Source organism: Varanus komodoensis, unplaced genomic scaffold, assembly GCF_004798865.1.
Source record: "Varanus komodoensis strain SLA01 unplaced genomic scaffold, ASM479886v1 scaffold6_4, whole genome shotgun sequence".
Classification (NCBI taxonomy): Eukaryota; Metazoa; Chordata; class Lepidosauria; order Squamata; family Varanidae; genus Varanus; species Varanus komodoensis.
In genome coordinates, this window is record NW_025336347.1 from 19,813,263 (window position 1) to 19,837,935 (window position 24,673).

Sequence of the window (24,673 nt, forward strand, 5' to 3'; positions counted from 1 at the left end):
CAGAACCATAGAATAGTAGAGCTGGAAGGGGCCAGAAGGCTGTTGGGTCCACCTCTGCTATTGCAGGTCACTAAGTTACACCATCCCATTCAGATGACTGTCCAGATGCTTTCTGAATGCCTCTAGTGAGGCAGAGTGCACAACTTCCTTAGGTAATAGGTTTCCCAGGTTTCTATAGAGTATTCCATTCCAGCATGTCCCTTCTTCCTGGTCATAAGGCCTAAAATCTTGCTTTTTGAAGGAAGAAAGGAAGGAAAGTTGAAATTCTTAGAAAGCTGAACAGAGAGGTTGATAGCACACTGAACAGTTTTTCTGCACTTCTGTGGAACTGTGGCTTATACATAGCCCTGAACAGAGAGCAACAGAGAGCTGCCTAGAGTCCCAGTCACTAGAAATAGGCAGGGTATAAATATAAATATAATGGTGACCATCTTCAGACCTTTTTGACTCCTGTGATTTTGCCAAATTTATTTGCCTAACTATAGCTGAAATTAGTTGATGTGTGCTCCCTGTGAAGTCAGGAGCAATTGAATGTCAGGGGTTAAGGGCCAGTTGCTGTATTAATCTTCTCTTTTTGCATCTTTAGTTCTTAAGCGAGCAAAAACACAAACTGACGGAAGTTGCAAGCTAGAAGGCAACTATGACACAGAGGACGCGATGTGGGAATGCCATATTTTCACATTTTTTGGTGTCAGAACGTCATCTGATTGTGGATATTGTGGGTTTGCATCTGGATAATGGGGTGGGATTTAAAGGGTCAATGTTTTTGCTATTTTGAGAATTGTCCTTTCTTCTTAAAAGAGCAACACATTTGATTTCCTGCTAGGTGAGAGGAAGTAAAAAAATGAGCCACATGGAGGAGAACTTTAGCCCTGAGGAGGCTAGATCACAACTTGTGACCAAAAGGAAGCTCCTTAAGATGTTGAGCTTAAGTCCTGGGCACAGCCAAGCACGTGGCACAGAAGTACGGGAGAAGAAGATCCCTTCCATGACGTGGCCAGTGAAACCAGTGCATACCATCAAGAAGCGCAAAGCCTTTTTGGTCCACCGGGGTACCCAGACAGAAGAGATCCCTGATATCTGCATTGAATGTGGCAAAGTCTTCATCCAGAACTCAAGCCTGATCAACCCATGGCCAGTCCAGCCTGACGATAAACCACACAAATGCTCTGAGTGTGGAAAAAGCTTTTCTGTCCGTTCCAGCCTGAATAGACACCAGAGAATCCACACAGGAGAGAAACCTTACATATGCCTCGACTGTGGCAAGCGGTTCAACGACAAGTCAAATCTAACTCAGCACCAGCGCATCCATACAGGAGAGAAGCCCTACGAGTGTATCGATTGTGGCAAGAGCTACAGCCGCAGCTCACACAAGAAGAAGCACCTGAAAGACTCCCCAGAAGAGCAGCAAGATGCTTGCGTCCAGGGGGATGTTGCTGACCCCAGCAGCATGGGCGAGAAGCCCAAGGCAAAACAGAAAGCAGAAGTGCTGAATACCTGTACGGAATGCTTGCGGAGCTTCAGCCACAATGCTGACCTCATCAAACACATGCGCATCCACACCGGGGAGAAACCCTACAAGTGCAACATCTGTGAGAAAAGCTTCAATGTCAGCTCCAACCTCTTTAGACACCAGAGAATCCACACGGGTGAGAAGCCCTATGTGTGCTCCGAGTGTGGGAATTGCTTCACTGACAAATCAACCCTGGTCCAGCACCACCGGATCCACACTGGGGAGAAACCTTATGCATGCCGGTTCTGTGGCAAATGTTTCAGCCACAGTTCCCATCATAAGAGACATGAGAAGATTCACAACAGAGAGAATCCCTTATTTGCCTATCCCATCCCATTGTTTTAACAGGTTGCTCTCACAGTGGGAGGAGGAGTGGGATGAGAGAGAACTGTGTGCCTCGGGGAACGTTTTTTTTAAGAGGGCAGGAAATTTCTTGAAGGATTTTGCCAGTATGATTTCAGATTCCACCAGAAAAGCCACCACTGACAGAATACAATTACTGGATATCAGTGTACAATAGAATAACTTTAATAGCATCCAAATTTTATATAGGGTTCTAGAGAATGCTCAAAAGTTGTGACTTTGGATGTGAATGTTGATAATCCTGGATGAATTCTCTGAATATTCTCTGGAAAATAGCTGTGTATTTTTCTTCATTTTGGATATACACTGTTGAAATGCTCTTGATTAGGTGGTCGTCTGCATTCACTGCCACATGCTTGAGACTGGGGGCATTCCCAGAATTTGTTGGATTGTCAACATTCAAGGTTACCAAACAGCTCCCTGACAGGAATTTTGGAAATACTTGAAAACCTCGTATATAACATTTGGATTGTATTAAAGGTCTAATCTATCGATATCACTTAATCGTATTGAACTGTGAGCAAACCTCCTAGTTGGTCCATTATTTTGATTCACTGGGCCTTCTTTTGTTTCTGTCTCTTTCGACTACCTACACAAGCCAGGCCACAGGTCTCTTTGGGAATGAAAAAAAAGACTCCAATCTCTATGCAAAAACTCTTGAGTGACAGAGAATCTGCCCTTAGGACATAGTGCTAGTAATCATTTAACCTTGGTAGCCTTTTGCTTCAGGGCTTAACTTAACTTGTTTTGGATGGTAGCTCCAGCCACTGGATGCTCTCTGTTAGTTATTGTCTGCTGAGTGATGAGGCGCTGCTTGACAGAAAACTCAGCCACTCGCCTTCTACAGATTGAGGTCAATTCAGTTTACTGATGTCTCATTGGTAGATTGTCTGAGGCCTCTGTAAAAGGCAGGCTTCCCAGACCTTGGAACTATGTTTTTATTTCCCCTTACTTTTTGCTCTTTGCTGTACTTTCTCAGCAGTGTGGCTGTTAGGGCTGGACATCCAGTGGCAGAAGAGCCGTGTTATTCTATAGCAACAGGAAGACAAATTGTGCTATTGCACTTTAAGAGACCGGATAGTTTATGGGTGCCTAGGACTTTCTAGGCAGCAGATTCCATCAATGCTCACACAATGGACTGAGATGGTGGAGGGTGTGTGTGTGCATGCGTGTGTGAGAGAGACATGTTTGCACATGCATGTGTGCGCATGCACGCACGTACACACACATACACAATTTATATGTACACAGGTTGAAAACCAAATTGACCAAGGTGAGAACTGAAAGAAACACAACTTGCTTGTATTTTTGGACCACTGAACACAGGAACACAATGACTAAGAAATGGAGGACGGTTTCCCTTCTATAGTGAGCAAGCCACATATAACCCTTGTTTGAACCCTGAGAAATCCTATCAGATTTGTTAATGGATTCCAGTTTGTGTGTGTGTTTTCTTTTTTAAATATTGCAGCCCTAAGGACCGAGGTGGAGGATCCAGGATGGCTGTGTCTGGTTCACCCACTGATTTCTGTATGTTCCCATTTGTCAAGTCCAGTTTATGTTCAGAAGCGTGTTCTTGCCAGTTCTAATCCTGCTAGTGGTCCCTCCTAGCCAGATTGGGAAAAAAAGCTATTTTAATCAGATCCAGCGGACAGAGTCCTTGTGCCTCTGTTCCTCCTCTGTGTTTGAAAAGGAAAGAGAGATGAAGGAAAAAAAAATGGGGGTTAAGAGTCAACCCCCCACCCCAGGAATATTTAGTGACCTACTTAACTGGGTAGTTGTGTTCATTTATAATTATTGGGAAAAAAGACAAATGCTGTTGTGATCCACCCGCAGCTTTAGACTGTTGGTGGGTATATAAATCTAGATCTAACAGAGGTAGCCTGAAATGAAACTGTAAAAGTAATGCAATGGGGAAAGTTTGGAATTAGCTGTCCATAGAAGACTGTTGTTTGCTATATCTAAGTAATTTTGTGGTTAGCTTTTATCCTTTTGGTAGACATCCTTTAAGAAAATGTTTGTCATTTAATAGAGTGTCTGATAGGAAACCTAACCTTTGACCTATTGTAGCAGTTGATCCAACAGGTTAATTAAACACATTGAACAATTGGCTTTTTGCCATCTTGAATGCAAATGAAGGGGACAGACATCTATATCCCCTAATTCTGCAGATACAGGGGAAAAGGCGCAATTCTAGCTCATCCACATGTGCTGTATTCTGTCCAAATCCATTTTTGTTTCTGCTGTATGTGTTTTTGTATCCCAGAGGGCAAACTCTTGATTAATATAGAGGCATTTAGAATATTTCCACTATTATTTGTAGATTATTTTGGTGCATTTGTGTGTATGTATGTTTTGTTTCTAAAAATATTAAGTTGGCCTTGCACAGCACCCTTATTGCAAATATTTATGCTCTTTTGTCTGGTGGCATCATCTCTAACCTGCTTGCGGCACTGTCACTGCATCAGGGTCTGTTACCTTTTGACAGTAGAGCACTTGATATAACCCCCTTCTCTTTAAATACTTTTGGGCTGGCCCAGCTTGCCCTGCCTTGCAGTCGGCCCACAGTGATCCATCTTCCCTTTTTGGACAGTCAAGGCTGTGATCTGTGCACCAAGCAGCGCACTGCAAACAAACCAGCGGCTTGACACATCGACAGCCGTGCAAGATTCCATTGCTGATATCCCGACTTCAGCAGATTCTTTCCGGCTGATGATGGCTGCTAGCATAGATGGTTTAAGGAAAAGGAGATTAGAAAAATTATGGGAGGATAGGCCACCTGGGGGCTATTATACCTCTGGAGGAAAAAGAGGGGATCTGCAAAGGAGTTTCCTGGGAACCTCTTGATGGGCCCTGCTGGAGGAAGAGCGTTGGACTGGAGGAACTTTCGGTCAAGGCATTCCTTCCGCTCTGATGTTTGCCCAGGGATGAGCATGCGGTCTGGTTTTCCTCCCAGAGTCTCCACAGTGTTATTCGTACACGGTACATGACGTTTAGGGATGAACATGGATGGAATATGTTGCCAGGCTTTTATAATGTTTTGCTGGTACTCTGTACTTGGCTGTACCTTCCACATCCATCAATTATACAACAGCCTTCACGACTGCGACTCCACTTGGTTTCCCAGTGCAAGGTCTTCCTCCTTATCACAGCTCTGTCTACCAAAAAACCTCCCCCTCTAAGGAATTAAATGGGAATGCTGGTCAGGCAGGATATCAAAAATATACTTGGTGGTGGAGTCTGAATGGGGGAGGGATTCCTTCCCCCTTGAAGAACAATGACTAATTTAAAACACATCAGTGTATGTGTGTGTGCGCACGTGCGTGCATACAATTCACATTTTTCCTTAAAAAAGTGATGTGGTGTAACAAATTTAAAGCAACCCTTGCTGTTGAAGTGAATGGAGAGTTATACTTAACTTAATCAACGTAGTATCTAAACATTTCCCTGGTGAATGAAATCCTAATTAAAAAATAAACTGCAATTTACTATTGTGCAATCTGCCTTCTTGCGCCCTTTTATCTAGTCCGAAGTCCAAAGCCAGTCAGGTTGTTAGTAGCCCACTTATTTTAAATAATGCCCTGGCCCCATTTTAAATATGGTTGAAATACTATGAGGTCCTTCTTGAAGAGGAGCATGAAATCCTGCTCATGACCTGTAGCATCAGCCTGAGTACTACCAAGGTAGCTCCCACTTTTTCCTTTCCCCAGGTTACAGTTCAGGGGTTTGTTTAGCATGCTAGAAGCCCGAATTGCTTTAGTTTAAGGGTGGGCAACTTGTATGCCACAGATGTTTTGACCTACATCTCCCATTATTCCTCACCATAGGCTCAGGCTAATGGGAGTTGTTGGACAAAATAGGTAGCTGAAGGACCTGGCAGGAAATCAGGCAAGGTGTATTGTGGTATGATTGCTATGGCAAGACAAAGGTTAAAAAAGTTTTGTTGGACTTGGACCCGTGGTCCCCAATTATTTCTCGGGGCCCTTGATCTATTCCACAGAGTCCTGCTAGTGCCAATGGAAGATTTTCTCCTAGGCTTAAAAATGGGTGTGTTCACCAGTCATTGGCTTAAGGCACTAGATTGGGGAAGTCTAGTTTAGTTTGGTACCTAAAATTGGAATTATGGTATATTTTGCCCAAACAAACCAGGAATCGTATGCTACTACAAAGTTGGCCTGCAATATTGGACTATTTGGGACAGTTAAACCATAATCCCAGGTTTGAAAAGCACACTAAGCTATCTATCTAGTTAATAGTTACTTGGTTAAGTGAGCAGGGAGGGCAAAGCAGGAGAAACTGGCAGTTTGCACCAGAGTGTGTCCCTTCCACATAGTGGTGCAAACACTGCCAATACGTCTTGCTAAGAGCACAAACGGCAGGAGGGAACAGACCTCTGTGCATACGTTTCTGTGCAGTCCTGTTTATATTTAAGGCAAATCGGTCCCTGTTTCCTTGCATGCAGTGCTTGGAAATAACAGCTGGCTTGGCATGTCTGCATACAAAATTTCACAAGGGGAGGGGGGAAATATCGACAGATAGTGCTAGACGTAGCTTGTGTTTCTCCAAAGGAAATGTAAGTGACCCGCAATCTACCAAACCGGCTACATGACTTGGCCTGCTGAGTGCTTGAAAACCCTCTTGCACCCTCAAGCTGGCAGCACGGTCAGGCTTAGCTGAGCCCTTGGTGGGCCACTCTACTTTGTCGCGATGCTGCTGGCTTCCAAATCTGGCAGGCCTGTGGTGCCTCCACTCAAGCAGGAGGTTGTCACACTGGCTCAGGGATGCCCAGTCTCTCTGTTGTTTGCCCACGATGGTGGAGCTTGAGAAGATCCATGAACAGAACCACCAGCTGGCTCTTCAAAGACCTGTGGGAGGTCAATTGTATGGAGCTTTGTCTTATCTACAGATGTCAAATTAGGATCATCTTGGTTGGAAAAGACGGCTGTGGTTACATCCAAAGTACCGTATTTTTCCATGTATAAGATGATACTTTTTCTTAAAAATGCTTACCTAAAGATGGAGGGGCGTCTATACAAGGGAGGTCGAGAGGAGAACCGCGGGCATGCTGGGGGGAGGAGACTGGCGCAATTGCAGGGACGCTGGGGGGGAGACTGGCACGGGTGTGCTCGGGGGGGAGACTGGCACTCGTGCGGGGAGGCGGCGATGCGGCGGGTGTGTGTGGGCGGCTGCAGCTTGCTCGCTCGGAGATCAGTAAGAAAAGTGGGGGGCGTCCTATACATGGGGGTATCTTATAGACGGAAAAATACGGTGTGTTGGGTGATCAGAAGAGGAGATGGGCCAATTGTGGGGGGAAGACATTTTTTTGCTTTCCTCAGAAGTTACAAAGCCACTCCCCTTTCTCTGGGATGAATGCAGAATAGTCCTCTCCAGCTACTTCCGCACTTAAAGTCTGTAGCACAGATTAAAGTCCTGCTCTGCAGACAAAACACTTGGATGGGGCAGGTGTGCTTGCTGCACTTTAACCAGACAGATGGCCTGCTGCAGACGCTCCCACAAAGGGGTCTTGCTATGCAGCCATCGCCTCCATCTGCAGTCTTCTGGAAAGAAAACCCCACTGGCACGACCGGCTGTGAGCAGCTTCATTCCCCAAGAGGAGAAAATGCTGGGCGTGTGGTACTAGCACTAGCACAGCAGCTTTTGACTTGCTGCCGCAGTTCTGCCTGGAAGAAGCGATCAGTGCAAATTCACAGGGCTTGCGACTCTTCTTGGCCTTGTGTTGTGCTTCCTCACTGTAAAGGCTGTGCTGAGCTTTGTACTTTAGGGATGCAAACAGGTGATTTGCAAGAATACTGAAACCTTAAGGCCAAAAATCTGGATGTGACCAAGGGCAGCATCATTGGTTGGTCAATTTACCGCAAGGATGGGCCTGATATTTACAACAGATATGCTTTAATTTTTATCCCAGCTTTCCACTAAAAATAAAATAAACAGTAATAAAATATTGATAAAACTCAAAAATATTAGTAATGAACGGGACAAAATTGTGATGTCCACTTAATAAAAGGCTTTTCAGTTAACATATCTAGATGTTTCCAATGTAATGAAAAATGTTCATTCCCCAAACATGCAATATGCTTGATTTATATACCACTCTGTATTTTAAAATCTCCCTTAGCTTTTTACAAGAAAATTAAAAACATTAAAATATATTTTTATTTATTTAGAACATTTTATTCTTCCTATACAAACCAATTGTCTCAAGATGGCTTACAATATAATATAAATAAACAATAAATATAAACAATCTACAACTATAACAAGATAAAATGTGACTGAGGATATTGATATTAATAAAACAAGATCAAAATTATCTAAGCTTTAAAATGCTGGGTAAATAAAAAGGTTTTTACCTGGTGCTGAAAAGCATATAAAGACGGCACCAGGTGAACCACTCTGGGGATTTCACAGTCGGGGCATTACATACATGTATGATAGGCATTACGATATGATTAACATATGAAACACTAAAACATTTATATAAACACGAATAGGAACATTCAAAGCAATTTAAAATGAATACAACATATAATTGCAAACAAATGGATTTGGCAGCACACTCAGAGAAGGCTTTGGTAAAGAACTTGGTACCTGAGACATGTTGTAGTTGGCACCTCATCAATCCTGGGCTGGTGGTGGGGAGACCACTCCGGAATATATACCAGCATCAGCTTTCCACAAGCATCTTGCTGGCATATCAAGGTGTTCAACTGCCCTGAATAAAATTGACTGTCCCCTTTTAGATGATAGTTACCTGGGTGAAAAGTGATGGCCCATCATGCCGCCTGCCATGTTGTCCAGTGTACCACTAACATCCCACATGGCATCATGATGACAAAGACTTGCTTCCCTCCGGAGGACAACCCGTGGGTTGCTGGAGCTGTATGAGAGTGAGCACGTCACCTCTCAGCCGCTGGCCACTTCTGATTAGTTTTTGGCTTACAAATAAACCCAGGAACACTCTGCTCCTGGATTGTTTGGAGTGATTTGCAAATCTAGCAGTCTGGGTTGCTGAGCGAGAAGCAACCTTCTCACCCAAGTGTGAGAAGCAACCTTCTCACCCAACTGTGGCTTCAGACTGGGCTTGTTTCTCTGTCAACAATCCCAAGGGTTGGGTTTGCACCATGATCTCTAAGCTGTAATGAAAGAGGCAGCAATATTTGACGAGGATAGAAGATGTGGGTTCAAACCCCCACTTAGTCATGAAACTTCCTGGACAATTCTGGGCACATAATTATCTCTCAGCCTAACCTACTTCACAGTTTTAATTCTAAGGATCAAATAGGGAGAAGAGGCAGAGAACCATGCATGTGAACTGGAAGGTGAAGCAAGAACATGTGTAACCCAGAAATATTTGTTCATGTTAAAAATAGGACCCCACTCACTGTATATTCAAACAGGGTAAGTAAGCTAGCATGCCCTCTCCATCTGCTCCAGGCCAGCTGCATGATACTGTTGATGTCTAATATCCCCAGCTGTATTTTTTAGTAGTACCATAAATCAAGGCAGCTAAATAACACCTTATAAGAATATAATTAGTCACTGCCTTTCTCTAGGAGGCAGCCAGGGTGCCACCATTTTATTTTCTTTTGTTGGCAAAGCTCATGCTCCTTAATTATGGAATGACAGCGGGGGTGGGGGTGGGGTGGAATCATACCCACTGCTTCTCCTCACTGGCTGGGGAAAAGACTGACTTTCTGTCCACAGCAAGCTGGTGGCCCACCAAGCCAAATACAGTGCAGTAGCCATGCATTGCATCTTTGCAGCGGACTCACAATCTTCACTTTTGTGGACTTGGACTGGCTGGGAAAGTAGGAACTGGGGACTTCTCTACGCGAGCAATTTCTCTTGTAATCATGGAAGTCTGTCTGCAAGTCCCTTCCAAGACATCCACATCCTCCTCCACTAGGGCCTCCCCTGTGTTTTCCAGCCTTTTCCAAGGGATCCTGTAGACTGGGGAAAGACAGCTATTAAATTATGGAACAAACAAGTACGGAACAAGCCAGAATAAGGTCCAGGGTATGAGTCCATGATATTTTGCAATTCTGCTATACAGCAGCTGTGCCACAGTGCCACCTTGTGGTTGAATAATAGAATGTATAGAAAAGCAGGTAAAAGACAAACTCAAGGAATAAACCTGAATAAAGCGCACACATTTCTGCCCACAAAGATGACGAAAGAACACCTTCAGTAAAGCAGCAGATTAAGTGCCTCATTTAGAGAAGCTTTTTATATCAGATCTCTGACTTACCAGAGCACAGAGCTGCATCTGGCTTAGGTTGTCGCCAACTGTGGGGTATATTTTAAAGGCATCTGTACTTATGGCCAGGACCAAAAATAAAATTTAAAAACCCTTGAGGAGTATCTGCACAGAGTAAGAATGACCTAAGTGCCAAATTTTAGACTGACTGTGGCCACAGTCCAAGGCACTGTTAAGGGACACCCACAAGCAGCCCTAAATCTCCCTGCGTTCCATGGGCACTTGCTAAAATAAAGAGCGGCCCTGCTGACTCCTGTCGCATCTGATCTCCTTCGATTATCTGCTTCTGCCCTGCCTTGAATTTTCCTGCCTGAGGTTTCTGTTTTGCAATCAAATGACCTCCCCTTTCCTGACCATACACTCCATTCACAAATTGGGGTGTCTTAGGAGAGAGATCCTTATAGACTTTACAGCATATTCAAATATGTGGTTCTTGTTCTTGTTTTCTTGTGGGCATGAACCCTGATCTTTTCAGTACCCAGCACCCAGAAATATAATCTGGCTGCTGGGATATGGATGAGACAGGCCATGTGCTTTGTGTGCATACATTCCTGGATCAGTCCTTGAAAGATCTCAGCCTGCACAGCTGCGAAATGATTGGCTTGAGATTTAGGACTGTTGTCTAGTGTTTGACTAGATGGAGCAATTGTCTGGTTTGGTGTCAGATAGGACTTTGAACAAAGTCTGGCTGTTTTCTTTGATAGCAGTGTTGCTTGCATTTCTGGAGGCTGCCTGTTCCTCTCATTGCATTTATTGTTTAAAGCATCACACTTCAGCATTAGCATCACACTTCCTATTTGTGGGAAGAGGGCAAAGAAGGCTGTTGCCTTGTGAGAGGGATCCCGAGTCGGGGCAGAGCAAGTCACAGGTCCCAAATTCAACCTTAGGCGTTTCTAGTAAGAAGATCTTGTGACCAGGAGGATAGCGCTGCTAGATCTGACCAAAGATCCACCTATTGTCCAGCACCCAGCTTCACACAATGGCCAATCAGATGGCTCAGGGTAGTTTGGAAACATTTGGTTAATCTGCTAAAATTATCAACCACAATCTTAGTTTAAGTTGAACTGAGAAAGGCTCCTTGCTTGGCACATAGGGTGCTTCCAAACAGAGGATTTCTAGGAGTCCCAGTCTCTTCTGTCTTTTCCTCATGTGCTTCTTTTTCTGGTAAGCAAAAAGATGGAAGAAGTGATGGAAAAACACAGAATGGTGACAAATATATGCCATTTCAGCACTGTAATAGTCTGTGAACGAGGCTGGGATAAGAGCCTTGTCTGGAAGGATCATCAAAGCACTGGGCTGGAGCACTGGTAGGCAGAGAGTAGACTGGGAACTGCTGGTGGAGCTCTTGATTTGCAGAGGATTTCTGACCCCCACTACTTTAACAATAAGTGACAACAGAAATCTTCCTCCCTCGCAAATTGGGATGCTAAAGACAAGGAAGCTGTGAGGAAGGGAAGGATAGCAGCAGATTTGTGTCTGTAATGTGTGTGCTTGGAAATGAAAGAAGAAGAAAAAGACAAGTTGAACTTCTGTTCAGAGGTGCTTTATTTCATAATTCTGCGTCTACCTTCCTGAGCCATTCCTTTGCTACTGGCTCTGGTGGGTGGATCTTGGAACTCTACTGAAAAAACAAGGTAGATCCCATAAATCTAACTCTTGCTACACTTAGACTAGAGGGAGCAGTGGCTTTGGCCAAGATGAGGCAGTTTATTATTGCTTACAACAAAGGTCTGCTTTCAATGCAATGGAAGGCTTTCCCCTAAAAGCAAACATTACCTTCCACATATCTGACTTGGAACCAAGTCATGGCTACCGCGTGAGGACAATGCACTCCTATCCTTTGAGATGTAGTAGGATATGATGTATTACGATATGATATATCCCACTTTTGACTCAAGTCTTCCAAAGACTAGAAAAATCCAAAAGCTACAGTAGGTCTGTGCAGAAAACTGAACAATGCAACCAGTTCCACTTGAGCCATAGCAAGCATCTGCTATTCCTTCCAGGGGCAGATGGTGGCAGATAGCAGGTGGGGTGTGGTGGGACAAAGGTCACAGTTCAGTTGGAAAAGGCCTGCATAGCCCCAGTCTTCCTTGCTTGCTTGTCCTTTCACAGAACTAATATTCTTGCATATCTAAAAGCCAGTGTGGCATCCTAGCTAAAGAGCTGGGCTGGGCCTCCAGAGGCCTGGGTTCTAGTCCCGGCTCAGCTATGAAGCTCACTGGGTGACTTTGGGCCAGGCACAGATTCTCAGCCTAACCAACTTCACAGACTTGGGAGGAGAAAATGGAAAATTCTGTAAGCCGCCTTGCAAGAAAAGAAAAAGAGCAAAAAAGAAACAAGAAACGTGGGATATAAATGCAACAAGTAATAATAAAATTACATGTGCCCACCAGCAGTATCTCACTTTAAATGAGGAATCAAGTACGTGAAACTTTTAAAAGGTGCTTGCGAAGCATGCCCGTGCCCTCTTTAAGCGAGGCCAATCTCTTGCTCGGCCCGCTCGGCGGTTGCGGCTCCCAGCCTCCCTTCCACAAACGTCCGGCGATTCCCACGGCAGCAGCCCCAGTTCTGCGCGATGCGGCCCTGCGTGGGATCCACGCCCGCGACAGAGAAGGGCGAGGGGACCGTCGCCTGCAGCCACCAGAGGGCCCTGGAGGGCTTTCCTCCCTCTCTCCCTCCTTTCCCGTAGCCGCCCCTGCTCCGCCGCCTTCCTTGAGCTTCCTGGGTCAGGAGCCGCTGATGCCGCCTCCCGCGCGAGCCGGCGCCTTCCCCGAGGAGTCCCTCCTGCGGCCCGGGCTGCCGGGGCGCGCGCGCCGCTGGGGGGGCGCGCCTCGATCTCGGCCGCGCGCCTCGTGTCCGGCGGGACGGTCCTCCCTCCCTCCCTCAGGCAGCCTCTAATTCCCGAGCGAGAGACCAGGTAACGCCACGAGCCACGCGTCAGGAATGGTTGCGGTGAGGAGGAGTGGACGGAGGCTGCCTGCGCTCGCGGGGAGGGGTCCGGGTCCGGATCCGCGGCGGGGCAGCCGCTTGGCATGCAGAGGCGGCGAGGCGCTGGCCTCGGCACCTCCGCTTGCAGCCGGGACTGGGAAGCTCCCTGCAGAGGCGACAGCATAAAGCAGCTGAGTGGCGACGGGCTGAGGAGAAGCCTTTGCCTTCCCTCGGAGCGCCAGCATTTCGCCTCTCCCTCTCGGAAGGCATCCACGCGGGAGCGAGAACACGGGAGAGGCGCGCAGGGGGCTGCGCTGGGGATAAGGAGCCTTCGGACGCGCTGCCCTGCACTTGCGCTCCTGCACTTGCGCTGAATGCGCGCCATAGCGTGGAGGGCCTCTGCTGCGGTGTGTGCGGGTCAGACGACCGCTTCATCAGGGCAGGGTTGAGAAAGTTAATTTACGTACTTTGTTTTTAATTTCATGCCCCTCGTTTTTTCCTTCCAAGGAACTCAGTTGTCTTACATTATCCTCGTCCTCCTCTCAAACTTATCCTTACAACGACAGCCCTGTGAGGTGGATTGGGCTGGGAGTCTGTGACTGGCCCAATGTCACCAAGTGGGTTACTTGGCTGAATGGGGATTAGAACCCAGATTGCCCGAGTCCCAGTCCCACGCTCTTAACCATTACACCACACTGGTTCTCTCGCTGAGATCCTGGTCCACTGCTCCTGGTGATGGGCAGTGTGTGTCTTTGTGATGCACCTGTAAGGACAGCACATTCCTTTTTGTACAAAGTTTAAAGGCCTCCGTCTTTAATTAGCTCTCCCCCAACCCACTGAATGAGGACAAGGCAGCATCAGTATCCTAGAGATGCTTGCAGAGAGAAGTTGGAGTGTAAGCTAAGATCCTGCAGTGTGCAAATGATAATAATCATTTTAATTAAGTAATGGCCCTCAGTTGCTGGGGGACCAGAAATTCTGTACAAGCAACACAGTGTGGCACTTGCATGACTTCAAAACATTTGAATAGATTTAAGGAAACTAACACAAAGTGCAGAGGCATTTGATAATTTTTAAACATAAGTAGCAGGGGCAAATGACAGCTGTTTGGAGAGAGCACGTTCCACCCCATGGGACTTGTCTGAGCAACCTCAAATGCAAATCTGAAATGTTTGAATGGTAACAGCAGCCTGGCTGAATCTTAGGACTTCATATATGAACTTTTGCACATTGCAAAGTTGCATGCTGGGCTGGTGGCTGTTTTCTGCTTGTTCTCAGAGTAGGCATGGCAGGGACCTGCTGAGACCCATGGCTACACAGGGATCCACTGACCAGCCCTCCCCCCATCCTTGCAGCTGTTTGTTCACCCACCTCCCTCTCCGACCCAGGCAATGGTGGTGGTGGGGATGAGGAGGAGGGGGTGCCCGAGCAGCTTTGCTAGTCAGCAAAGTGGTGGGCATGATGAAGAGGGAAGTGGAGGTGTGATAGCAGCAGGTGACCCTGGCACTGAGAAGGTGCACTTGCTGAGGGAAGGGGCCCATGGAGCATCCCCCCCCCCCCGGCACAAGGCCTCTTGCTGCCTGAGGCAAGGGAGAAGATGCACGGCCCTCCTTCACCCTCCCTCCCTCTTCCTCTTGTGCCTGCCAGCCCGTCACCTCCACAGAGAGCCGCAGGGCTGGAAGAGGCAAGTGTGGGTCTCCCTGGGAGCTCATCCAGGTCTCACAAGAGTTCTGTGGCCACTTCTGGGCGAGCACCATGAGGAAAACAGCCAGGCAAATGTCGCAGCGGGAAAGCACCTGCTGGAGAAGCAGCAGGGGGATGTGGGGTGTGGTAGCACAGCGTGACTTGCAGAAGGGTTTTACAAAACTCGGAGGAGCCATACCAGTTCTCCTGCAAACAGGTTGAGAGCAAGAATATGAAAACCTAAAATGGGGAAGCCCCAAACCAACTTAATATAAGTTGCACAAGACTGTGAGCTGCTTCTCAGGTTAATTGTTCGCAAAAGCATGTTAAAATTCTTGTGTTTACTTCCATTGCCTACTGAATTTTGTTAACCATACTTCTTTCCCATAAAATAGATACGACGTGTAATCATGTGCATGTGTAATTCTGAGGAAACATTAAGCATTTTGCTTTCAGATAATCATCTCAAATTTAGATACCACTTAGAGATTTTCTTAAATATGGCCAGCAGTATATAAATCTCTTAAGTAAATAAATACACAAACATAACCAAAAATATAACCCTAACCCAAGGCACTTCCATTTTAAATATTTCCATGTTGGACAATTCAGAGTTACTTGAGCCAAGCGATTCTGCTAAAGCAGAGGCTTCAGGAAGAACTGCTTTTGAGGAAGCGAGGGACACAAGGAGAAGGTGGGTAGGTGGCTTCACAGACATGTTCTATGAAGCAGTTCCAGGCATATGACAAATTACTGGAGCCTAAGGATACCAGTATCCACTTAACATGATACCAGATGTTATTCCAGTTTCAGGCTCTGGGTGGTTGTTGCTGGGGAGCAGAAGCAAGAGGGTGCTACTGCACCCCTGATCTTCTGGGCTTCCCAAGGGGCATCTGTCTGGACACCGTGGAACAAAATGCTGGCCTACATAGGCCTGGGTATGAGCCCACATGGGTCTTCTTATTAAAACTACTTTTAACTAAGGGAGAAGTCTAGGGCAGCTGGCAGTGGTATTGCTGTGGGAGAGAAGGCCTCAGGCCTAGGAAATTGTGGGATATAGGGGATGTGGACCAATAAAGGGGTGGAAGGCTAGGAAGAGCATCTATGGTAAGGCCAAGGAGTTTATGTTGGAAAGAGAGTGGTCAGGAAGCTGGTGTTAGGGTTTAAAGGCAGGAGTTGCAAGGTTTATAACAAAGCTCAGAGCTTTTGCAAAGTTTAGGCCTTAATCTAACAGGCCTGAAACTGTGAAGTGGTCGTTGCAAGTCTTTGATCACTGCAGATCTGGTTCCCTCAGGCTTGAGAAGCAACAGTATAGGAAGAGGGAATGGGAGGAGTTTGGAAAAGAGCAAAGGTATGGAGAGGTGGCACTCATGGAGGGTGGATTTGGAGCTGGGGAAGGAGTGATGAGACAGACAGGGTGGAGCCAGGAAGGTGGCGCCTATTAGATTCCAAAACTGAAAGGGAATAAAGTTCTAGCAACATTTTAAACAAGATTTGTTCAAAGAATGTCCTCATGCAAAGGTGCCCTCAGAAGTGAAAAAAATTGAAACTGGAACTCCTGGTTTTTCCCATCCAAATTTTCTAGTCCCCAATTCCCACTCAGAGCTTGAATACCTACCTAATTCAACCGATCCGTCCTCCCCAGATTTCCTTTTGCCTCTCCTTGTACCTCTCCTGTCGCATGTGAAACTGTCTGTCTGTCTACCACCAGGTCTGTGTATGGAATCTGTTTGGCTGGCTTGCTCTCTGGGTGAGTGTTTCCCATCTGGATTCTCTCTGTCTTTCCTCTACTTGTGGCAGGCACAGTGTTGGTCAGGGGGAGCTGAGTCTTTGGTGGCCACAGCTGGGATGCCTCCCAAGAAGAGCAAAATCATTCCCAGTAGAAAGAACTTAGTGGGCAAGCATGCCGGAGGAGAGAGGAAGAGAAAGAACACGTACAAGTCAGAATGGCCGTGCCGCAGCCCTCTGCCGGAGGAGCAAGACCTGGGCCGGAAGGCAGCAGTGGTAGCTGAGCAAAAAGAGGTGCCGTGCCCACGGCAAGCCGCTTCCACCAAGGGGATGCGCTCCAACCTGTGCTCGGAGTGTGGGAAGAGCTTCCTGCACAGTTCGGATCTGGTGAACCACCAGCGCATTCACAGTGGGGACAAGCCCTTTGTATGTACGGAGTGTGGGCGGAGCTTCCGGCAGAGCTCCACGCTGATCACCCACCAGCGCATCCACACCGGCGAAGCGCCTTATGCATGCGGCTACTGTGGCAAGCGCTTCCGCGTCAGCTCCAACTTTGTCCGGCATCGGCGCATCCACACCGGAGAGAAGCCGTATTCATGTTCCATTTGTGCCAAGAACTTCACAGACAAGTCCACGCTGACCCAGCATCAGCGCACGCACACCGGGGAGAAACCGTATCGCTGTGCCGACTGTGGCAAAAGCTTCAGCCGCAGTTCCCATCATAAACGGCACCTGCGCCACCCACCCACCCGCGGCCACCCCCACTGTGCCCACCGGCCACTTCTACCTCCTGATGGCAGCAATGACAAAGCCGCCACCATCAAGGAAGCGAGGGCCAAGAAGTGGGCATTTGTGGCTCCCGCCACTGAGCCAGTCACAGAGGTCCCCAACACATGCGCCATGTGCTGGCAGAGTTTCAGCCAGAACTCAGACCTGGTCAAGCACATGCGCATCCACACGGGGGAGAAGCCATTCTGCTGCAGTGCCTGTGGCAAACGTTTCAGCGTCAGCTCCAACCTCACGCGACACCAGCGCATCCACACGGGAGAGAAGCCCTACGCTTGTGACACCTGTGGCAAGCGCTTCACGGACAAGTCGACGCTGACACAGCACCAGCGAACGCACACGGGCGAGAAGCCCTATGTGTGCGTTTACTGTGGCAAGAGCTTCAGCCGCAGCTCCCATCACAAGAGGCATGAGCGCACGCACGCCTCGAGCACCGTCCTTCCCCTCTGGCACTACCCCTGCTCAGAGGCTTTCTAGCACCGGCACAGGAACAGCCAGCCAGCAAAGGTGGGCAACCGCAGTGGTGAAGACAGGCCCAAGCACACAGCTACGAAGCGCCAGAAAAACACTGCACCTACCGTCTTCACTAAGCCTAGAAGACCAGCAGTGGATTATGGGAGTTCTGGCAGCAGTAGATATCCTCAACTTTTGTCACTGGGTTATGAACTGTAGGGAGAAAAGATGCCCTCTTGCTTTTCCCCTTTCTTAATTTATTCATTTTTCAATTTCATCCATGAAGATTAGCTTCTAAAATGTATATTTCTGGCACAGATCTTGTCAGTGTGGAACTGTACGTGAAATGCTGCAAGGACAGGCTTCCCTGGTCTGCAGATGGAGACGGGGTCTGCCCCACATGACAGCCCATTGGGGGTCACTAGCCGCGAGACTTGTCGTATTGTCTGAACTAGCCCACATCCCACAGTGTAGTTTATTTTTTGGCAACAAGCCAGCCTGGCAGCCCATGGACTGCTCTAGAGATTGTCTGACCCACAATGGATGTTCATGTTGTGTGAACCTCCTGAGCAAGAGCGGCAAACCCCTCTTGCTGCTCTTTGCAATTTTGCTTGAGCTGCCACCACTGCATTGATGAGCAAGTGGCACTTTGGAGCAGATTCGCCTCTTCTTCTTCTTTTCAGCCCCAGAAATATGCACAAACGTATTTATGATTTTCTTTGTAAATGTTGTCAGTCTTTTGGAGGTGCACAAATACTATAGAAGTGCGTGCTCCAAAAAGGATCCCTGAGAAGGCCAGGGTAGTTTGTATCTCTGCTTTCTGGAGGAGCTAGAGCCTCAGGGAAGTGCTGGAAATGGGAAGAACCCTGACATCTGTCAGTTCAGCACTTAAAATCAAGAAGATCACATTGACAGGGCTGTGATCTTGTTCCCATTCCTATTGGGTGCACCTATGTTTGCTGCTTCCCCCATTTACTAGTTCTTTTCAATTAACGGCTAGGGAATCAATGCGACTTTGTGCAAATTTACCTATAAGCAGCCTCACCTTGTCCATCGGTCACCTGTTATACTTCCCCACTCCCTGTGACAGCTGAAGCAGACAAGAAAATTGACCAGGAAAGGCTTCACTTACCAGACAGCTGTAAGTGCGCCTCTCTACACTTGCAAAAGACCAACAACAAAAATGATGATATGTATTATTTATTAAGTAACTTATTCTATATATAAAATGAAATTTACTAACACAATTGTGTTATGGGGGGTGAAAAATGACTTTTCTTAAAGACTCAGGCCTCCTATTCGAAAACCGTGGCGTACAAGAGAAGGTAGTGATTGGAGCACAAATAAAGAGACAAGGCAGTTTCTAGAGAAGGACACCAGGATCCTGGCCGAAGGAGGAGGAGCAGCCACAGTGGACCTGATCACTTGCCAAGTGCACTGTGAACGGTGTCATGAGCAACCCACTTTTTGATTGATTGATTGATTGATTGATTTATACCCTGCCTTTTTCCTGCAAAGGGCTCAAGGCAGCTTACATCATTCTCCTCCTCCATCTTATCCCCACAACAACAACCCTGTGAGGTGGGTTGGGCTGAGAGTCTGTGACTGGCCCAAAGTCACCCAGGTGGCTCCACGGCTGAGCGGGGACTAGAACCCAGGTCGTCTGAGTCCCAGTCCCATGCTCTTAACCACTACGCCACACTGGCTCTCTTCTTTGCAGGGTGACTTGGCATGACGTGGGATCGTGGTCAGTGGGTCCAGGTCCAGCAGACAATCAGCAGACATGGTGCAGCTATTCTGTATTTTCTTCCTTAGTGGATGTTCTGCTGCCAGGAAGAAGCAGTAGGAAAACATGGGAGGACTGCAAGTTGAAGGTGATATCTTCTGTTCATTATTCCACCCTGTAAAACTCCATGAATGAGGCACTACATTTGCTTAATAAAAGTGTCATCCAGAAATAATAAGAACTTCCTGAAATAGTATCGTTTGGTAGGTTATCACACTCACAATCTTCTTATGGGGTTCTGGCATTAATGACAGGATATTTTTCCCCAGAACCACTGACCACAGTGGCTGGTGATCCATGAGTACAAAGCAGTGTAAATTGTTCCAGTTCGTATATTTGGGAAATGGGATTTTTGCTGTCTTGGTTTCAAAATATAGGGAAAGAAAAGAATAGACCTGGTGAGGTCTTATTACTTGAAATGTTTAGATTTTTACTCAAAAAGAGTTTTTAAAGGTGGGGGACCGCACTTCAGTTTCTGTGGAGGCTGGGGCTTTGTACGGTTGGTTTAAGACATTTTGGTTATTTGGCAGAGAATCTAAATGACATCTTTTCTCTTACCACTAAGTAGCAAGAGACACAGTCCATGAGGATGTTCAATTGCAAGTCAGTTGAAATGAATGGGAGCTACACAAGAAACTTGGCCAAGAGAAATTCTTGCTGGATTATCTTCTGTGGTTAGGGCGGGCAGTCATTTCAGATAGGAGATGTTGGAAGCATTCCAGTAATGACAGGTCATTTGCTATTCTGCTACAGCCGTCTGGCCATTCTCATCAGCTGAAAGACAGAGCTGGAGGTGGCTTGCCCTGACACCTGTATGCTTGCCTCAGAAGTGATGGATGCTGTCTTGTCTCTGTTGATGTGGCCAGCTTCTGTGCACGGAACGATGGAAGGGCATCTTGTCCTTTGCCTTAGGCAGTAAAGTATCTTGAGATGGCCCTGTGTCTGACTCCCATTTCAATGCCCTTAATGCTGGCCAAAATCCATTCCAGTAGCTAGTCACTCAAACTCATTTTGTGTAGTAGGAGGGCCACTGCCTGTTTCGCTTCAGTCTCTGACTTTCTAGATCCAAAGCAGAAAGCCAAGTGGCATTCATTTTATGGAAGAGGCATAAATTATGAAGGGAAGTTGGTCTTAATAAGAGGCATGCCATTTCATCTTGTTAGGGACAGAGGTGAAATAGAGATTTAAAAGGGAGGGCTAGTGAATGGATACAGCTTTGCATGGGATGAAATAGCCCTTTGCTTGACAAAGAGAAGTCTCCAAATTTGCACAAAGGTTGACATATTGTGGGTGCTACATCTGAGTGAGGATATGCCTAGCTACACCTCTAAACATGGTCCTTGTCAGGATACATACATACAGTCCCCCTTGGCGGGGGGCAGCCCCACATCATGGGGAGGGCAGGCAGGTGTATAAATTCATCCTTCAGCCTCCTAATCTGCTTGCTTCAATTGTATGAAATGCAAAACTATGTGGCATTAAGGTAGTCTTCCCTGGTGGTTGAAGATAATTCTACAATGTATTTTTATTTATTGGGTTGATTTATATCCTCCATTTTACCAAGAAACCTGGCACTTGGGATTGTTTCAACCATGTGGACATATTGACATTATTTTTTTTAAATGACCATAGTATGTGCCCTATTGGGTCCCCTTCCTTATGCATGTCAAATTTCAGGTGTTGTAAGTGTCGTCTTCTTGACAGTATAGCAGTATTGGATGGACAGATAGAATGCCACTCTCTTTTATTGCTATAGATAATAACCAGAGTTATTTATGGTGTTATGGAATACTTAGCTGAAGACCAAAACCTCCTCCCTCAGTGCCACTTCTGTTAAAATGAAATGCTGCTTTGCTCATTATTTCCTTCCTTTCTGAGGATATTTCCAGATGGAGAGCTCCCAGCACTAGCAATCGAAAGACATTGTGCAGCTATCCGTCTTGCCCTCCTTAGCAGATTTGCCTGGTAAGAAAAAATATCGAAGAAGTCGGAAGACACAGGAGGGATGCAAGGGAAAGATAACATTCAGCCCCTTCACAAACCCCTACAGTTCTGTATTTGAGACATGACGATCATGCAGTAAAAGCCTCTGTTGGAAAGATCCTCAATTTATAACAAAGTTTCCCAGGAGCATGAAATGGGTCTGTCTCCTAGCTGGCTGTGAGGCTGAATAATAGCACTGCAGTTGATTATTTCAACACGTTCTATCTCCTCATCAATGCACCGGAACATAGGCTTTCAAGGATGTTCTGGCAAAATAAAATGTCAATAAAATCATTTTTCAAATGTTTAAGACAAGCTAGCACAGCAGGAACAATTCAGTAAAATGACAACCGATCCATATCCATAATAAAAGCAGCAGCCTTTTTCTGCTGCTCAGGTTTGTCTGAACAGGAAAACTGCAGGCAAGCAGGCTTGGTAGGACCATGCAAAACAAAGCATTGTGCCCTGGAATAAGATTGGGGGCAGGTGATGGTGGAAGGTTATAACCACCAGGCTACTCCTGATTATCTTGAGGCAGATGGGGGTAAGGACAGGAGACTGTCTCTTCTGTTTCTTGTATTGATTACCAGTGTCAGGCGCTCTGTTAAGAAACTTAAAGATCTATAAGCGTGTGGGGGTGCACATATGCATAAATATGTGTATGTGGCAAACCTAAGACCACCTCTGCAGGAATGTTAAAGGATGCTGTGGTCTCAAGCAAGTTCCTTTTCCCTTTTAAAGGCACGTTCCCAATTTGATAAGAAGAATGGCACTCCAGATGAACATGCTTAATCCTTTACACTAAGGCAGGTTGCGTTATGCTGTTTTTTGCTTTAAGGCAAGGTTCACTATGGGAGCTTGAAACTTACAACCCGTGGGTTGTAAAATCAGATAAATTGACCATGTTGAGATCGGTCCTTACAGAATTATTTTCTAAGTCTTCTCAAAATGCAGCACACTTTACAATCCTTTGCCTTGCACACAACAGGCTCAAGGATGACATGTCTGATCTGAGAGAGGTCTTCTGGGCCTACCAACCATTGCTGAATAAACTCTGGCCCTTAATAGTAAAATTGGTGGTGCTCGCTACGGTTTGCCACTGTTGTTAGCTGCAGGGTCATGTAGTGCTCATGGGGCCTGCCCCAGCTATGGAATGGAATCCATCTCAGAGTCCAAATATTGTGGTGAAGCAATGGTAGATATTTCCCCGACCTACCCCCGTCCCCAAGAAAGGGTTTAATAAGCACTGGAATGTAGGATATGTTAGAGGTTTAGTATTCATTGATTTTCCCCAGACAGTCTTTGGAACTGAGAGAGATCTTCGATGCACTAACAGACATTTCTTAGCACTTTCCTCAAACTGCAGCTCCCAAGATATTTTGAAAGATGCCGTGCCTACTAAGCTGGTGCAAATTGGTTCTGCTATCATGTCTTCAGTATATGAAAAGCTGTCAGTGATTCATCTTGCTGTAGTTTAACCTAAGAATACTATTTACCTGGAAGGCATACTAAAAAAACAATTAGAATACATCTAACAGGAGAATAAACCAAACTGTACCTTATTTTTCGCTCTATAAGATGCACCTGACCATAAGACGCACCTAGTTTTTAGAGGAGGGATCCATGGAAAGCTTCCTGATAATCACAGGCACATTCCCCATCACTTCCCCATGGGCTTCATTAAAAGATGGGTTGCCATTTGAAAACACACACCAACCTGTGATTAACAGCTCTCAGCTGTGCTGGAGGAGGGGGGCGGAGCAGGGTGCCCCGAGCGCGTGTCGGCCAGGTGTGGTGCAGCCAGGCCGGCAGCGTGCCGGCGGTGGTCTGGGCGGCGCGGCAGTGGCAGGTCTTCCCAGGCAGTGGGGGTGAACAGTTCCCGGGCGGTGGGGGCGAGCAGTCCGTCTCTCCATGCGGCCAGCAGGTTAAAGCCCGTGGCTCCTCCTCCTCCGCACCGCTCCCCCTGAGCGGCACAGCTCTCACCTGCACCGGAGGGGGGGGCGGAGCAGCGCGTGCCGAGTGTGTGCCGGCCAGGGGGTGCCATGTGGTGCAGGCGGGCCGGCAGCATCCCGGGCGTCGGGCACACACACATTTGCTCTATAAGATGCACAGACATTTCCCCTTTTGAGGGGGGAAAGTGCGTCTTACAGAGCGAAAAATACAGTAATTCCATGTACTAATTGGAATAAAATCCTCATGAGTCTCATCCATCCAACAGAGCCAACGTTAGTTCAGACATGCCCTGCAGAAGAAGCAGCTAAGAGGTAATTTGAGAAATTGCAACGCTGATGCCTCTAGACAGGGTAAACAAGCCGAGTCTTTCCCAACTCTGCCTGGAATATGCTACGGACTGGACTGGGAACCTTTTTTATATAAGGTATGTGGTCTATCCTGAGCTGTGAAGGCAACCTCTTCCTGAGGGACTCAGGAGAATCTTCCATTATTTCAGTCGTTTCTTCCCTATGGCATGCCAGTGTGTCCCCTAGTGCATTCAGTAAGGTATGTCTAGGACTGAGCTGTTAGTATTCATTTTTAATTTTTCTAAGTGATGGGGACATCTAGACATCAACGTACATCATATAACACCACCTTTGGCCCTTTAGGCCAGTGTTCAGTCTGGCAACAGCATCTCACCAGCTGCTACTTGATCTTTCTAACTGGAGTTCTGAGACCTCCTGCACCCAAAGTGCACGCGCTGCCATTGGGTTGTGGTCCCTCTCATGTCTCATTGAACCGCCTCACCCCAAAACACGCCCCCCCCCTCCACATCCTTGGAAACTTCGCTTTGATGCTTGGAGAAGAAACCTGATACGCTCGAGTTTTAATGATGATGTTGATGAAGGTGAACTTATTCAAAGCATTTTCATTCTGCACTGCAGTCAAAAGTTTCCCAGAATGCCTTTCAGAAATCAAGAATCAGACCGTCCTGGGCCTCAGGCCTGGAAACTCAAATGACACAAGAAAAGGGATTGGGGTGGGAGCGGGGGGGAAGGGTATGGTGGTGATTCAGCTGGACAGACGGATGTATGAACACACCTATCCAGGAACCTGTTGAAAGTTTTGCTGTATCACCCTTCTGGGTTGGCCTGTTTTTTGCTAGCATGTTCCATTTTTAGTGTTCTGCCCTCTGCAGGTTCTCTTGAGTTCAAGGCTGCTGTGTTTCTCCTCC

General features: G+C 46.8%; 3 protein-coding genes across 3 annotated transcripts in view; all 3 read left to right on the plus strand.

Moving 5' to 3' along the window:
• Positions 1 to 7,314, plus strand: part of LOC123034540 (zinc finger protein 501-like) — a 40,692-nt gene extending 33,378 nt beyond the window's left edge. Inside the window, exon 3 of the transcript XR_006416788.1 lies at positions 7,305 to 7,314. The gene's annotated coding sequence lies outside the window, so the exon portion shown is untranslated. The remainder of the gene's footprint in view (positions 1 to 7,304) is intronic.
• On the plus strand, positions 48 to 18,904 carry LOC123034388 (zinc finger protein 271-like). The gene is made up of 4 exons (XM_044451715.1): positions 48 to 718; positions 827 to 1,851; positions 14,733 to 14,769; positions 16,569 to 18,904. The coding sequence occupies exons 1-4, from the start codon at positions 641 to 643 to the stop codon at positions 17,757 to 17,759; spliced, it is 2,331 nt and encodes a 776-aa protein (XP_044307650.1). The 5' UTR covers positions 48 to 640; the 3' UTR covers positions 17,760 to 18,904.
• Positions 13,019 to 24,673, plus strand: part of LOC123034539 (zinc finger protein 501-like) — a 17,368-nt gene continuing 5,713 nt past the window's right edge. The window contains exons 1-4 of the mRNA XM_044451953.1: positions 13,019 to 13,074; positions 19,456 to 19,609; positions 21,411 to 21,486; positions 23,723 to 23,881. The gene's annotated coding sequence lies outside the window, so the exon portion shown is untranslated. The remainder of the gene's footprint in view (positions 13,075 to 19,455; positions 19,610 to 21,410; positions 21,487 to 23,722; positions 23,882 to 24,673) is intronic.